Source organism: Pongo pygmaeus, chromosome 19, assembly GCF_028885625.2.
Source record: "Pongo pygmaeus isolate AG05252 chromosome 19, NHGRI_mPonPyg2-v2.0_pri, whole genome shotgun sequence".
Lineage (NCBI taxonomy): Eukaryota > Metazoa > Chordata > Mammalia > Primates > Hominidae > Pongo > Pongo pygmaeus.
The window spans coordinates 91,652,093-91,664,413 of NC_072392.2; the positions used below are offsets into that span (position 1 = coordinate 91,652,093).

The 12,321-nt window shown below is 52.2% G+C and overlaps 1 protein-coding gene across 2 annotated transcripts in view; it reads right to left on the reverse strand.

Moving 5' to 3' along the window:
* SDK2 (sidekick cell adhesion molecule 2) overlaps positions 1–12,321 on the reverse strand; it is a 314,055-nt gene that overhangs the window by 106,512 nt on the left and 195,222 nt on the right. For both annotated transcript variants that reach the window (XM_054457341.2, XM_054457340.2), the window contains exons 5-6: positions 9,078–9,211; positions 2,298–2,409 (exon numbers count right to left, since the gene is read on the reverse strand). In XM_054457341.2, the coding sequence (XP_054313316.2) occupies positions 2,298–2,409; positions 9,078–9,211 (246 nt within the window). The remainder of the gene's footprint in view (positions 1–2,297; positions 2,410–9,077; positions 9,212–12,321) is intronic.

The window sequence follows — 12,321 nt, forward strand, 5'->3', positions numbered from 1 at the left end:
TGTTGTGCCCCATCTGACTACAAATCAGTGACATGGAGGAGATGAGGGTGAGGGCAAGTGACAGACAGAAACATGAAATACCCAGCGTTTGAAAAGGGGAGATAAGGGCAGACAAGACAGACAGACAGACAGACAGACAGACAGAAAAACCCACCCCCCAACTGCAAGAGAAGAGCAAGGGTGTGAGTCTGGCCTGGCTTTCCACCATCACCAACCCCTGCACCCCCAAGCCCCCGAGACGTGAGTCTGTCTAGGCACTCCTGTTAAGAACCTGGTGGGTCCCTGAGGACGGATCTTCCAAAGTGGGCCCCTGCTAGTGTCATGGGGTATTCAGAAGGGCCCCATGGAAAAGGAGTTCTGTGGCTGCATACGTCTGGGAAACAGTGGCTTGAGTGACAGTAGCTTGAGTGATGCTGGGCAGGTTCTTCATTGAGGGGCTTCTCAGGGCTTTCACTGCGCAGTTGCACCCTGGTGGCCTTGCCCTTGTGCTGGGGTTTGGATGTGTGTCCCCTCCAAGTCTCATGTGGAAATGTGATCCACAATGCTTGGTGTTACCCGCTTGGTGATGGAGTGAGCTCTTACTCTGTTAGTTCATGTGAGAGCTAGTGGTTTAAAGGAGTCTAGCTCCTCTCCCCTCTCTTGTTCCCTCTCTTGCCATAAGACATGCTGGCTCCCCTTTCTCCTTCTGCCATGATTGGAAGCTTCCTGAGGCCTCCCCAGAAGCAGATGCTGGTGCCATGTTTCTTGTACAGCCTACAGAGCTGTGAGCCAAATAAACCTCTTTTCTTTGTAAATTACTGTGTCTCAGGTATTCCTTTATAGCAATGCAAACAGGCTAATATGCTATGCCTGTGAGAAACTTGGGATTGGAGGAGCATACTTTTAGAAATGCTGCCAAAAATAATAACAGGAACAAAAAAAGCTGGACGCGGTGGTTCACATCTGTAATCCCAGCACTTTGGGAGGCTGAGGCAGGAGGATCACTTGAGCCCAGGAGTTTGAGACCAGTCTAGGCAACATAGTGAGACCCTGTCTTAAAAAAAAATGCTGCTACAGGACACATTCTCCCTCTCCAGGAAGGTTCAGGTCAAGGGGACCTCGGGGGGATCATCAGTCTAACCCCCTGCCCATCCCATTGGTTTAACTTCATAGTGCACTTAGGAAGGGTCAGGTCAGGCTGGGTCAGTGCGCTGCCTATGCGCCTTCCACTGGGGTTGGTGCTCAGATCATTCCCATTTTACAGATGCAGAGACTGAGGCCCAGAGGGCGGCAGTGAGTACAGACCTGGGGGAGAGGGGGCAGTGCATTTCAACTCAGCTGTCATGAGCTGGGTGACGTTGGGCAGGCCACTTGCCCTCTCTGGGCTCTTAAGTGGTGACACCTATGCCATAGAGTTGTTTTGGGAGAAAGGAGGTCTTGTGGGAAGGCGCTTAGCATGGCGCAGAGCATGGAAGGCACTTAGCCACACATAATGAGGCTCAGGGGTTTCATAATTGTTTCCTGTGTGGGAGAGGTGGGGGCCGCACATGGCTGGGAAGGGCCCTGGTGGCTCCTGACCCCTGATCTGCCCTCCTACAAAGCCCGTACTCTTTTTTTTTTTTTTTTTTTGAGATGGAGTTTCACTCTTGTTGACCAGTCTGGAGTGCAATGGTGCAATCTCTGCTCACTGCAACCTCCGCCTCCTGGGTTCAAACAATTCTCCTGTCTCAGCCTCCAGAGTAGCTGGGATTACAGGCATGTGCCACTACGCCTGGCTAATTTTTGTATTTTCAGTAGAGATGGGGTTTCTCCGTGTTGGTCAGGCTGGTCTTGAACTCCCGACCTCAGGTGATCCGCCCACCTCAGCCTCCCAAAGTGCTGGGATTACAGGTATGAGCCATCGCGCCCAAAGCCGTACTCTTAACCACCGTGTGAATCGTTTCCCACGCACACTTCCCTCCTGCACACCCCTGCGTGCAAGAGGGCTCGCTTTGAGAGGCCACCTGCTCCCTCTGGGCTCCTCCAAGGGTTAGAAGTGAGTCCACCCTCCCTCCAGTCCTGTACGTCCCAGGCTGACGTCCCCTTCCCTGTAACTTCCATCCAGGGCCTGGTTTTCTCTTCTTGGGCTACAGAGAACAAGCCAGCCCTGGTTGCACACAGCAACCCTCTGACAACAGCCAGCGGGTCTCCCTGCATCCCTCCTCCTCTGTCCTGGATCCTCAGGTGATGCGGCTTCTGGCTGCTCTCCGTGGAGCCAGCAGTTTGGGAGCAGCAGCTGGAGTTAGGGGTGCAGGAGTGAGGGAAGAGGCACTACCTACCTGGCATTGGCCACACACTCCAAGGTAACCTCTGAGGTCCCGGCCACCACGCTGGTGTTTTTAGGTGGGATGATGATGGTGGGTGCGATGGGGTCTGCAGGCCCCCCTACATCTGGGGAGAGATCAGATGTTAGCTGGGGGCAGAGGTTGGAAATCCTATTCCTGCCCAGCCTCATTAGAAGCTGATGCCCTGGGAGGCTTTTATCCTCACCAAGTGGAGCAGGTGGCCATGGGGGCAGCCCCAGAGCAGACCTCCAGACAGTGACCCCAGGGACTACCTGATCCCTCCACTTCCTCTGTTGATGGGTCACCACACCAGGGTCCAAGGAGAGACATCGCTGACCTTGACGGCCTTCCCCACCCCTCATGTAAAGTAGCCACACCCTCCTCTCCCCACCACCACCCCATCCTGTTCCATTCCCTTCAAATCCTTCCCTCTGCCTGGGTTGACTTTGTTGGTTTAGTTCTGCATTGTCCACATCCTCCACCAGAATGCAAAGTCTCTGTACTAGGTCAGAGTCACTGTCCCCCTCCCCCAACACACCTCCCGCCAATTCATGCCCATCCGGCACCTGTAAATGTGACCTTATTTGCATATAGGATCATTACAGGTGTAATTAGTTAAGGTGAGGTCATACTGGATCAGAGTGGGCTTAAGATCCAATACGACTGGCGTCCTTGTAAGAAGAGGGAAATTGAGACACAGATACACAGGCTGGAAGTCTCTGTGAAGACAGAGGCAGAGTGAAGGGATGTGGCCACAAGCCAAGGAATGCCAAGCATTGCTGGCCACCACCGGAAGCCAGGAAGGGGCAAGAAATGGGACTCCCCTGGAATCTTCAGAGAAGTATAGCCCTGCTGACACTTTGATTTTCAGACTTCTGGCCTCCAGAACTGTGAGAGGCTCAATTTCTGTTGTGAGCCGCTCAGCTGGGAGTACTTTGTTGCACAGGCCATAAGAGACTAAAATTCTCCCTGACAAGGAACCTCATGGGTCTTTGCTGTGGACTGAGCTGTGTCCCCCACCCATTCATATGTTGAGCCTTAACCCCCAATGTGATGGCATTTGGAGGGGTCCTTTGGGAGGTGATTAGGATTAGATGAGGCCACGAGGGCCGGGCCTCATGAGGGCCAATGAGGGTCCCAAGGAAAAAGAAAAATGTTCTCTTAACATATTGTCAACTTTTGCTTAGGAAAGCATCTAATACTTTAATTATCTCATTGAATGAAATGAAAGAGTTAAGGATGAAACTCTCAGAAAGCAGGTTTCCAGGTACTTGTTAGGTGTGAATATTTCCATATTTCAGATTCATGTCCTTATACAAAGAGGAAGAGGCCAGAGCTGGCTCTCTCTCCACCATGTGAGGACACGGCTGGAAGGCAGACATCTGCAAGCTGAGAAGAGAAGCTGACCATGCTGGCTTCCCAATCTGGGACTTCCAGCCTCCAGGATGGTGGGAGCCGGAATGTCTGCTTCGTAAGCCCCCAGCTGCGGTGCTTTGTTATGGCACCAAGAGCTGACTCATGCAGTCTTTTTTTTGAGACGGAGTCTGGCTCTGTTGCCCAGGCTGGGGTGCAGTGGCACAATCTCGGCTCACCACAACCTCTGCCTCCCAGGTTCAAGTGATTCTCCTGCCTCAGCCTCCCAAGTAGCTGGGACTACAGGTGCCACCACCACGCCCGGCTAATTTTTGTATTTTTATTAAAGACCGGGTTTCACTATGTTGGCCAGGGTGGTCTCGAACTCCTGACCTCAGGTGATCCACCCACCTCGGCCTCCCAAAGTGCTGGGATTACGGGTGTGAGCCACCACCCCTGGCCAACTCATGCAGTCTTGACGACCACCACTCCTCCATCACGAAGAAGGATGCCTGGCACACAGTAAGTGCTCAAATACGTGTGTTAAGTGAACAAATGAATGGATCTAGAGTTACCATCGTCCAACTCCCAGGGTCGATGATTGAAATGAACAAGAACTTCCTGTAAGTGGGTTTTATTGGAAAAAAAAAAAAAAAAGAGAAACACTCCAAACTCTTCTGATAGAGGTGGTAGCATTTCCTTTTTTTTTATATTTTGAGTTTTTTTTTTTTAAAGTAGAGGCCAGATTTTCATCTTGGTGGGTCAGTGTAGGCCCGATATTGGCAGAAACTCCAATATTCTGTGTATGCCTGATCCTTGGCTCCTGAAAATACAACCTCTGAGGACTTTTTCTCCACAACAAATCTATCCAGTTGGCCCCTTTCCAGAAGGTTCTGGAGGTAGTAGCCACGATGACATGCTGGGCCCTGCGGTGACAGTGACAGGCTGTTCTTTATGGGGTTAGGAAGAGGGTGCACAGTGGCCCCACTGCCCCTCTGGCCCACCTTGTCAGCCCTGGGCAGGTCTTCCTTCCTTGACTCCAGGCCTTCATAGAAAAGGCCCAGGAAGAATGCAAATAAAATGTAAAAAATAAAGTAAAATGAAGGGGGAAAGAAAGGAAGCATATAAAGCAAAATAATTGCAACAATATAAAAGCCTCATGTAGGTGCCATAAAGAGCGATCGGATTGAAAGCTGCTGATATAGCTGAATCCATAAAAGTGTGCTCTAAGTTGTTTATTACATACGGGGGCACGCAGGTACCACGGCTCAGATTAATGGGGCACAAGTAGGAGACAGACAGTTAGAGCCCAAGCCAGAGCACGGCATGGCACAGCCAGGTAAACAGGGAGCCCTCAAGGAAGGCGAGTTCTGAGTTTAAAAATACGAGGGCTGCCCCAGGCCTCAGGGCTGGCTTGTTGGCTCTGGAAGGAATGGAGGAGAGATGGCCATGTGCTCAGGCCCAGGTGGCAGCCTGCAGGGCTCGATGGGGGCTGAGGTGGCCAGGGATGCTGGCACAGTGAGAAAGGGTCCCAGGGGTGAGGAAGGCCTGGGCTCAAAGCCTAGCTCTGCCCCCAGGTATCCTGGTGACTTCATCCTACTGAGTTTCAGTCTTCTCAGGGAGGAAATGGGGATGAAAGTCACTACCTCTCAGGGTTGTGTGAATTCAGGCCCCAGCTCAATAAATCTTTCCTAGGTGAATGCTTGACACGTGCCAGGCTGTGTTCCAGGCACCGGAGATTCCCCACCAAGCGAGATAGCCAGGGTCTGTCTTCATGGAGGGTGAGGTCCCAGAGGAAGTCGAATCAATGCTCGTGGGGTTAATGAATGAAAGAGCATGTGATGGTTGCCGGGAAGGGGGCGGCTAAGCTGGTCTGGGGTGACTGCAGAGTGCCTGGTACACAGTAGGTGCTCAATAAATGACAGCCTCCCCTCCTGGAGATTTGCCTGCCTGTGCAGGGAAGAGCTCTCCCTGCCAGCCCTAGTCCAAGTGACAGACTCAGAGTCTATGGAGAGGTGGGAGTCGCAGGCTCGGGGACGTACGTTAAGCCTTGCAGGGTACTGGGCAAGGCCTCAGGCATTTCATGGGATGGCTCCCTGGGAGATAGCGGGAGTTGAGTGGGTCTCAGAGAAGTGAGTCCTGGAGCAGATTTACTGTTAATGAAGGTCATCCCAGCACAAGTGGGTTATTGGGGTAAATGGGGCTCCAAAGGTCAAACCATGAAAATCACAGGTGAGCCCGAGCAAAGAGGAGGGGTGTCTTCCCGGTGAGCTCCTGCCATAGGGTGGGCCCTGGGGTGGCAGGAAGTGTAGGGGGCTCCCCACACGGGGCGCCACACTGGATCTCACTGCCCCAGACGCTTTGCATAACAGCCACGACAAGGGACATCTAACGTGATCCATTCTCCCTGAATCACCTCCCTGAATCCTCCCATTTTTGCCATAGGCACCAATTTACAGATGGGGAAACTGAGGCTCAGAGACCATGTGACCCACCTGGGCCACCTTATTTAGTCCTCCCAACTTTGCCATAGGCACCAGTTTACAGATGGGGAAACTGAGGCTCAGGGACCATGGGACTCGCCTGGGCCACAGGTCGATGAGCGGTGGGGCAGGGGTGTGAGCTGCTCCCCTCTCTTGGGCAGGCTTCTGGGATGCCTGTTCTCCAGCTGCCCAGGAGCCAGGGTATCCAGGCCCTGTGACCTGAACCACCCAATGCGGGGGCCACGAGCCACACGTGCCTGTGAGCTCCTGCAATGTGGCTGGTGTCCCTTTGATTTAATGTGATTTAATTTTAACTAATTTACATTTAATTAAGAACGGATCCCCAATTCAGTTATTAGAACACTTTTAAGCATGTGTGGAACAACTTATGCATACGACTCTACTTTTCAGCTATAAATTTTGTGAAATCTAAATACAGATCACGTATTTCAGATGAAAATTTCACATCCAGATTGAGATGTGATATAAGCGTAAAATACACAAAGATTTCAAAGACTTATGCAAAAAACCAATGGAAGATATCCCATTAATATTCTTTACATTGATTGTATGTTAAAAATATAACTTCTTGTTATGTTGGGTTAAATAAAATAGAGTAATAAAATGAATGTCAACATTTCTTTTTACTTGGTAAAAAATGGGGCTACTGGAAAATTTAAAATTTTGCATGTGGTTCACATTCTATTTCCTTTCGACAGTGTAGCACTGATCCCCGGGTATCCACCCAAGCATGGGGTTTTCAGGAGCTGTGACAGTCCGAAAGAGGTCACCAGAGTTATCCTGAGCAGGGGGCAACTTCTGGGGTCACCAGACTTGCTCTTTCCTTCTCTGGTTCTGAAGAGCATAGGGTCCCCATAAAGAGGTGCAGAAAGCTGGACTTCCTGGAGTCCGGGAGGGATGGAGGAAGCGGTGCGGAGGGGAGAGCAGAGGGAGGGCTGAGGCCGGGAGAGGAATGAGGGGAGCTGGTGCTGGTGGTGGGCGAAGCGGCAATTGCTCCTCACAAATTGGTTGGCAGGCGGGCAGGCAGGCTGGGGATTTGTGTCACGGAGAGGAAGAGGGTTTTCAAGTGCAGTCACTTGTGGGAAGAGAAATTAGCTAAAAATCAGCTGATTCTGCTCTGAATTCAGGATAAATCAGCACGTGATGGCAGGAGGCCAAGAGGCAGTGGGGTGGGAGAAGCAGGCAACTAGGCAGGGCTTGGGTGGGGGCGGGGTCAGGAGGGGGTCAGAGGGGACCTGCCCACCTCCCTGGGGCCCCCTGGAGGGTTGGGTGGTTTGGGATGGAGCAGAGAGCGAAAGACTCCCAAAGTCAGCCAGGAAGAGTAGCCTAGTTTAACGCCTGTGAGGAGGAGCTGGGTGCCGGAGGAGGGGAACAGAGAGGAAGGCCCCGACTCTGTCTCAGGGTAAACTGAGTCACCCAGGAGGATGCCTGGCTTTGACTTGGACCATGAACCACTCCTGTGTCTTTGACATTGCCTCTTATCAAATGATGGGATTCCATGAGACTCCAGGGAATCTGATCACTAGAAAATATATGGGGAGAAGCATCTCTCTTTGATGACTAAATTCCCTTCTCCTATAGAAACAGCAGCCCCAGGGTATGGGCTGGGGCCCAGGCTGCTGGGACTTGACTGGGACCCTGACTTGATGATAGAGGTTACACCCTCAACCCTGATGGTCAGTCTCCAGATATATTCGTGATGGGTCAGTCTCCAGAATGAAACTCTCCTCCCCGCATTCAGATTTCCTTCTAGGCAGACTGGATGCTGAGTAGGGGAAGGAGATCCCTGGGATAATGGGAAGCGGTTCCTGCTGAAGTGTGAAGAGCCCTGGAATGGGGATGGCAAGGCCTGGGAATGTCCTGGGCCCTCTGGGCATGGACAGCAGAGGCTAGGATCAGAATAAGAGCACAGAAAGGCCCCAGGCTGGTCCACACCCTCATCTTGCCGCTGGTGGGCAAGTACCATCGTGACCAAGGATGATAAATGAGGCTTGCTTTGAGAGCAGGAGTTGTACAGATGTGGAGGGAGGTGAACATCTGCCTCCCCCAGCTTGTGTGACGGCTCAGCTGCTGCTGCTGCAGGAAGCTCTGGCCTTGCCCCACATACTCTGGGATTTGGGCCTAGGCTGCTCCTGGGCTGTCCACCCCTCCTTCTCTGTCTTGGGAATGGAGTATGGAGGGAGGGGCTAGTCCAGTAGGGAGAACCAGGCCAGAAAGAACATCCCAGCATCTCCTCCCTCCAAAGAAAACTGGCTTCAGTCTTGGCTGGACAAGCGTCTCTTTGCCAAAGCACACCAAGGAAGTCACGCTTTTGGGTGTGTCTCACTGTGTGGTGAGTTCTAAGGAGGGCTTTGCCCCTTTTGCCCAGGGAGCTGGAGGTGTCTGAGGATGGAGGTGTTTTAGGTGGGTGCCTGGGCAGAGGGCCTGTGTTCCCATCAGCAGGGACCACCTGGCTCCCAATATAGACAGCACTTTTTATGTGACAGCTGAGTAGAGACGGTTAGTATATTTCTGTAAAAACAAGCTTCAACTCTGCAATCACCCACATACCCTCCTGTTCACCATCTGAGCCCTGATAGTGGCTGCAACTCACACATGCACACACTCTTCCTCTGCCCCACCCCTCCCTGGGTCCCTGGTAGCCCTGCTAACAGTCGTGCTAAGCATCCTCTCTACCGATGCAGGATCTCAGGCGTGTCATGGGAACGGGCTCCAGCATTCAGCTTCTCCCTTTCTGCCCAGGCACCCCTGGCTCTGCTGTGTCTCATCCTCCTTGGGAAGGCTCCCCCCGCCGGCCATCCCCTAGCTTCCCTGCCCCCCTTCTCTGCCACTCCATCTTCCCAATGATCCCCTGGAGCACCATTGCCAAGATTTAATGACCCGCTCCGCGATCGGTCCTGGCCCTGCGCGTACTTACTCTCCACGGCGAGCGTGATGGGCTGGCTGGTCTTGTTATCACCGTTCTTGTCGTTAACAGCCTGCACATAGTAGCGACCTGCGTCAGGGGCCACCGTTGACAGGATGACAAGGGTGTTCTCCAGCGTGATGGCTCTGGGAAGAGGAAAAGGATTCCTCTGACAGGGGCCTGAGGGGCTCTGAACCTCCAGGGAGTGGAAGTGGAAACCCTAAGGGGGCAGCCTGACCATTACCTCCCAGTCCCCAGCCTGCCAGGGCCCCTCCTGCCACCCCCTCCCCAACCTCTTACTGCCTACATCCTGCCACGTTGAGTTTGCAGAGAATGCTAAACACGGTGCTGATGCTGTCAACCAGACCCAGAGACAGCACGTTCATGCCCAGACGCCGAGACCACCCAAAGGAAGCTTCCCTGGCCCCTACCCCAAGACTGGGCAAGGGGCTTCCAGGTATCCCCTTGGAATTCTGCCCTTTCCCAGGTCACAGCCTCCATGGCTGTGTGTGGTTATTTCTGCATGATGAGCGTCCAGACACTGAAGAAATGTTCTCAGCATGGATTAGTGAATGTCGGTGAATGAATAAGTAAATGACAAATGAATGCTAATGAATTTAGAAATGAATTTAGAAATGCAGGGCCATTCCAGAATCCATGCCTTAACCCTAATCCTAAATCTGTTCAGGATTGATGGACTCAAAGGCCACAGGTCACCTGGTGACATCAACTTTTGGAAGTCCTGTCTCCCTCCAGTCCCCTTTCTGGGTATCAGTTTCTACCTCTTTTTTTTTTTTTTTTTTTTTTGAGACAGTCTCGATCTGTTGCCCAGGCTGGAGTACAGTGGCATGATCTTGGCTCACTGCAGCCTCTGCCTCCCGGGTTCAAGCGATTCTCCTGCCTCAGCCTCCCGAGTAGCTAGGACTACAGGTGCGTGCCACTACCCCTGGCTAATTTTTTGTATTTTTAGTAGAGACAGGGTTTCACCTTGTTAGCAGGATGGTCTTGATCTCCTGACCTCGTGATCTGCCCACCTTGGCCTCCCAAAGTGTTGAGATTACAGGCGTGAGCCACTGTGCCGAGTCTTTTTTTTTTTTTTCTGAGACAGTTTTGCTCTTGTTACCCAGGCTGGAGTGCAATGGTATGATATCGGCTCACTACAACCTCCGCCTCCCCAGTTCAAGTGATTCTCCTGCCTCAGCCTCCTGAGTAGCTGGGATTACAGGTGCATGCCACCACACCTGGCTAATTCTTGTATTTTTAGTAGAGACAGGGTTTTGCCATGTTGCCCAGGCTGGTCTCGAACTCCTGACCTCAAGTGATCTGCCTGCCTTGGCCTCTCAAAGTACTGGGATTACAGGTGTGAGCCACCATACCCAGCTGGAGTTTCTACCTCTTTGAAGCTCATAACCAAGAGTGGGACTAGGTGGGCTGGTTAGGAGGGAAAAAGAGGCTGGTGTGCTTTGGGGTGTGGTGATGGGCTGTTTGCCTCAGCCGGTTTCCTTTGCTGGGATCCCATCATGCAGCCCCTTCTCAGGCCAGGTCTTCTGGCAGGGAAAAGGGGCTTGTCCGAGCAGGAAGCTGGAGGCTCCATGGAATGTGGGTGCAATGGAGCCAGGAGCACCACCCACACCGGCTCTGCCTCCCTCCTCCCATATTCTCCCAGTGACAAAGCCATTAGTTTGTCAAGTATATCTCTGGATTTTAATGTGATGGGCCTGAGACAGCTGTTAAACATCCTTAATGTTAGTTTAACAAGGACAAATCCAGTTGAATTCTTTTCAAATTTTCCCATTAGGTGAATGTTACAGAGTTTTAAACAGGCTCTCAAATAATCATCCCCACTAATGCTTCTCCAGCCCAGCTCTCTCCCAGCCCGGCTGTGCTGGTTTTCGCCCCACTTTCTCCTGGTTTTGGTGCTTCACATGCTGAGAATCACACCCTTGGCACAGCTCTGGGAAGCAGGATGCCAAGCCCTCCTGCCTCCAATTCCTGGGTACCCTAATGATGCCCCTCCACCTCTTTTTTTTTTTTTTTTTTTTTCTGGAGAGCTCTTGGCTGGGCGCAGTGGCTCACGCCTGTAATCCCAGCATTTTGGGAGGCTGAAGTAGGTGGATCACCTGAGGTTGGGGGTTCGAGACCATACTGACCAACATGGAGAAACCCCGTCTCTACTAAAAATGCAAAATTAGCCGGGTGTGGTGGTGGTGCATGCCTGTAATCCCAGCTGCTCGGGAGGCTGAGGCAGGAAAATAGCTTGAACCTGAGAGGCAGAGGTTGCGGCCAGCCGAGGTCGCACCATTGCACTCCAGCCTGAGCAACAAGAGCGAAACTCCATCTCAAAAAAACAAAAACAAAAACAAAACAAACAAACAAAACAAGAAACAAAAAACAGAAGAGTTCTTTTAGCCTTCAGCTAATGAGGCAATAGGAGGTGGGGCCAGAGCCAGGCAAAAATATTTCAAAAGGTTAAAATAAGACAGGGATAGTAGTCATTTTCCCACCTGGGAGTCTCCTGCACGGACTTGTCCTTAGGTGTAGCGTGTGAGGGTGGCTGAGAGTTGCAGGAAGGGTCTTCCCTGTGCAGGGCTCTGGCTGGGGCAGGGGGTGAGCTCTGGAATGGAGCTCTGGCCCTAGCCTCTAAAGGGCATGCAGCTTCCTCCTTGCTGGGCCTCAGTTTCCTCCTCTGTGCAAGGGTGGAAGCAGGTATTCTATAGGATTTCTTCCAGCCCAGAGGTTGAGGGATTCTGATTCCTGTTGCTGCCTCTGTTGTTTCCTCATTAGGCCCAAGATAGCCCTGCAGCCCACCACCTGTCTCTTCCCATCCCACAGACTGGGACACAGCCAGCTTCAGGGCTGAGAGGATTTTCATGAGCACCATGTGCCGGGACCATGCAGGCCCAGCTCCCCCAGCCACGCCACATCCATGACCACCATAGAAGCAGCTCCTAGGAAGCCTCTAGTGGGCACACTGGGCACAGCTTGGCCCACGTTCCAGTTCACCCACCTGTCTTAGGACCCTTTTGGTCTCCAAGAAGGCTCCCACCTCCAATTTCATCTCTTTCTTGAACAGGAAGGCTCCTTTTGCTGTATTTTGTCTATATCATGATCAGGCTTTCTGGGTCAGTGGTTCTTAACCAGGGTTGACTTTGCCCTCCAGGGATGACAATGTCTGGACAACTTTTGGTTGCCAGCTCTGGAAGTGCCACTAACAATAGGGGTCAAGGCCGGGGGTGTTGTTAAGCACGCGTCCCGT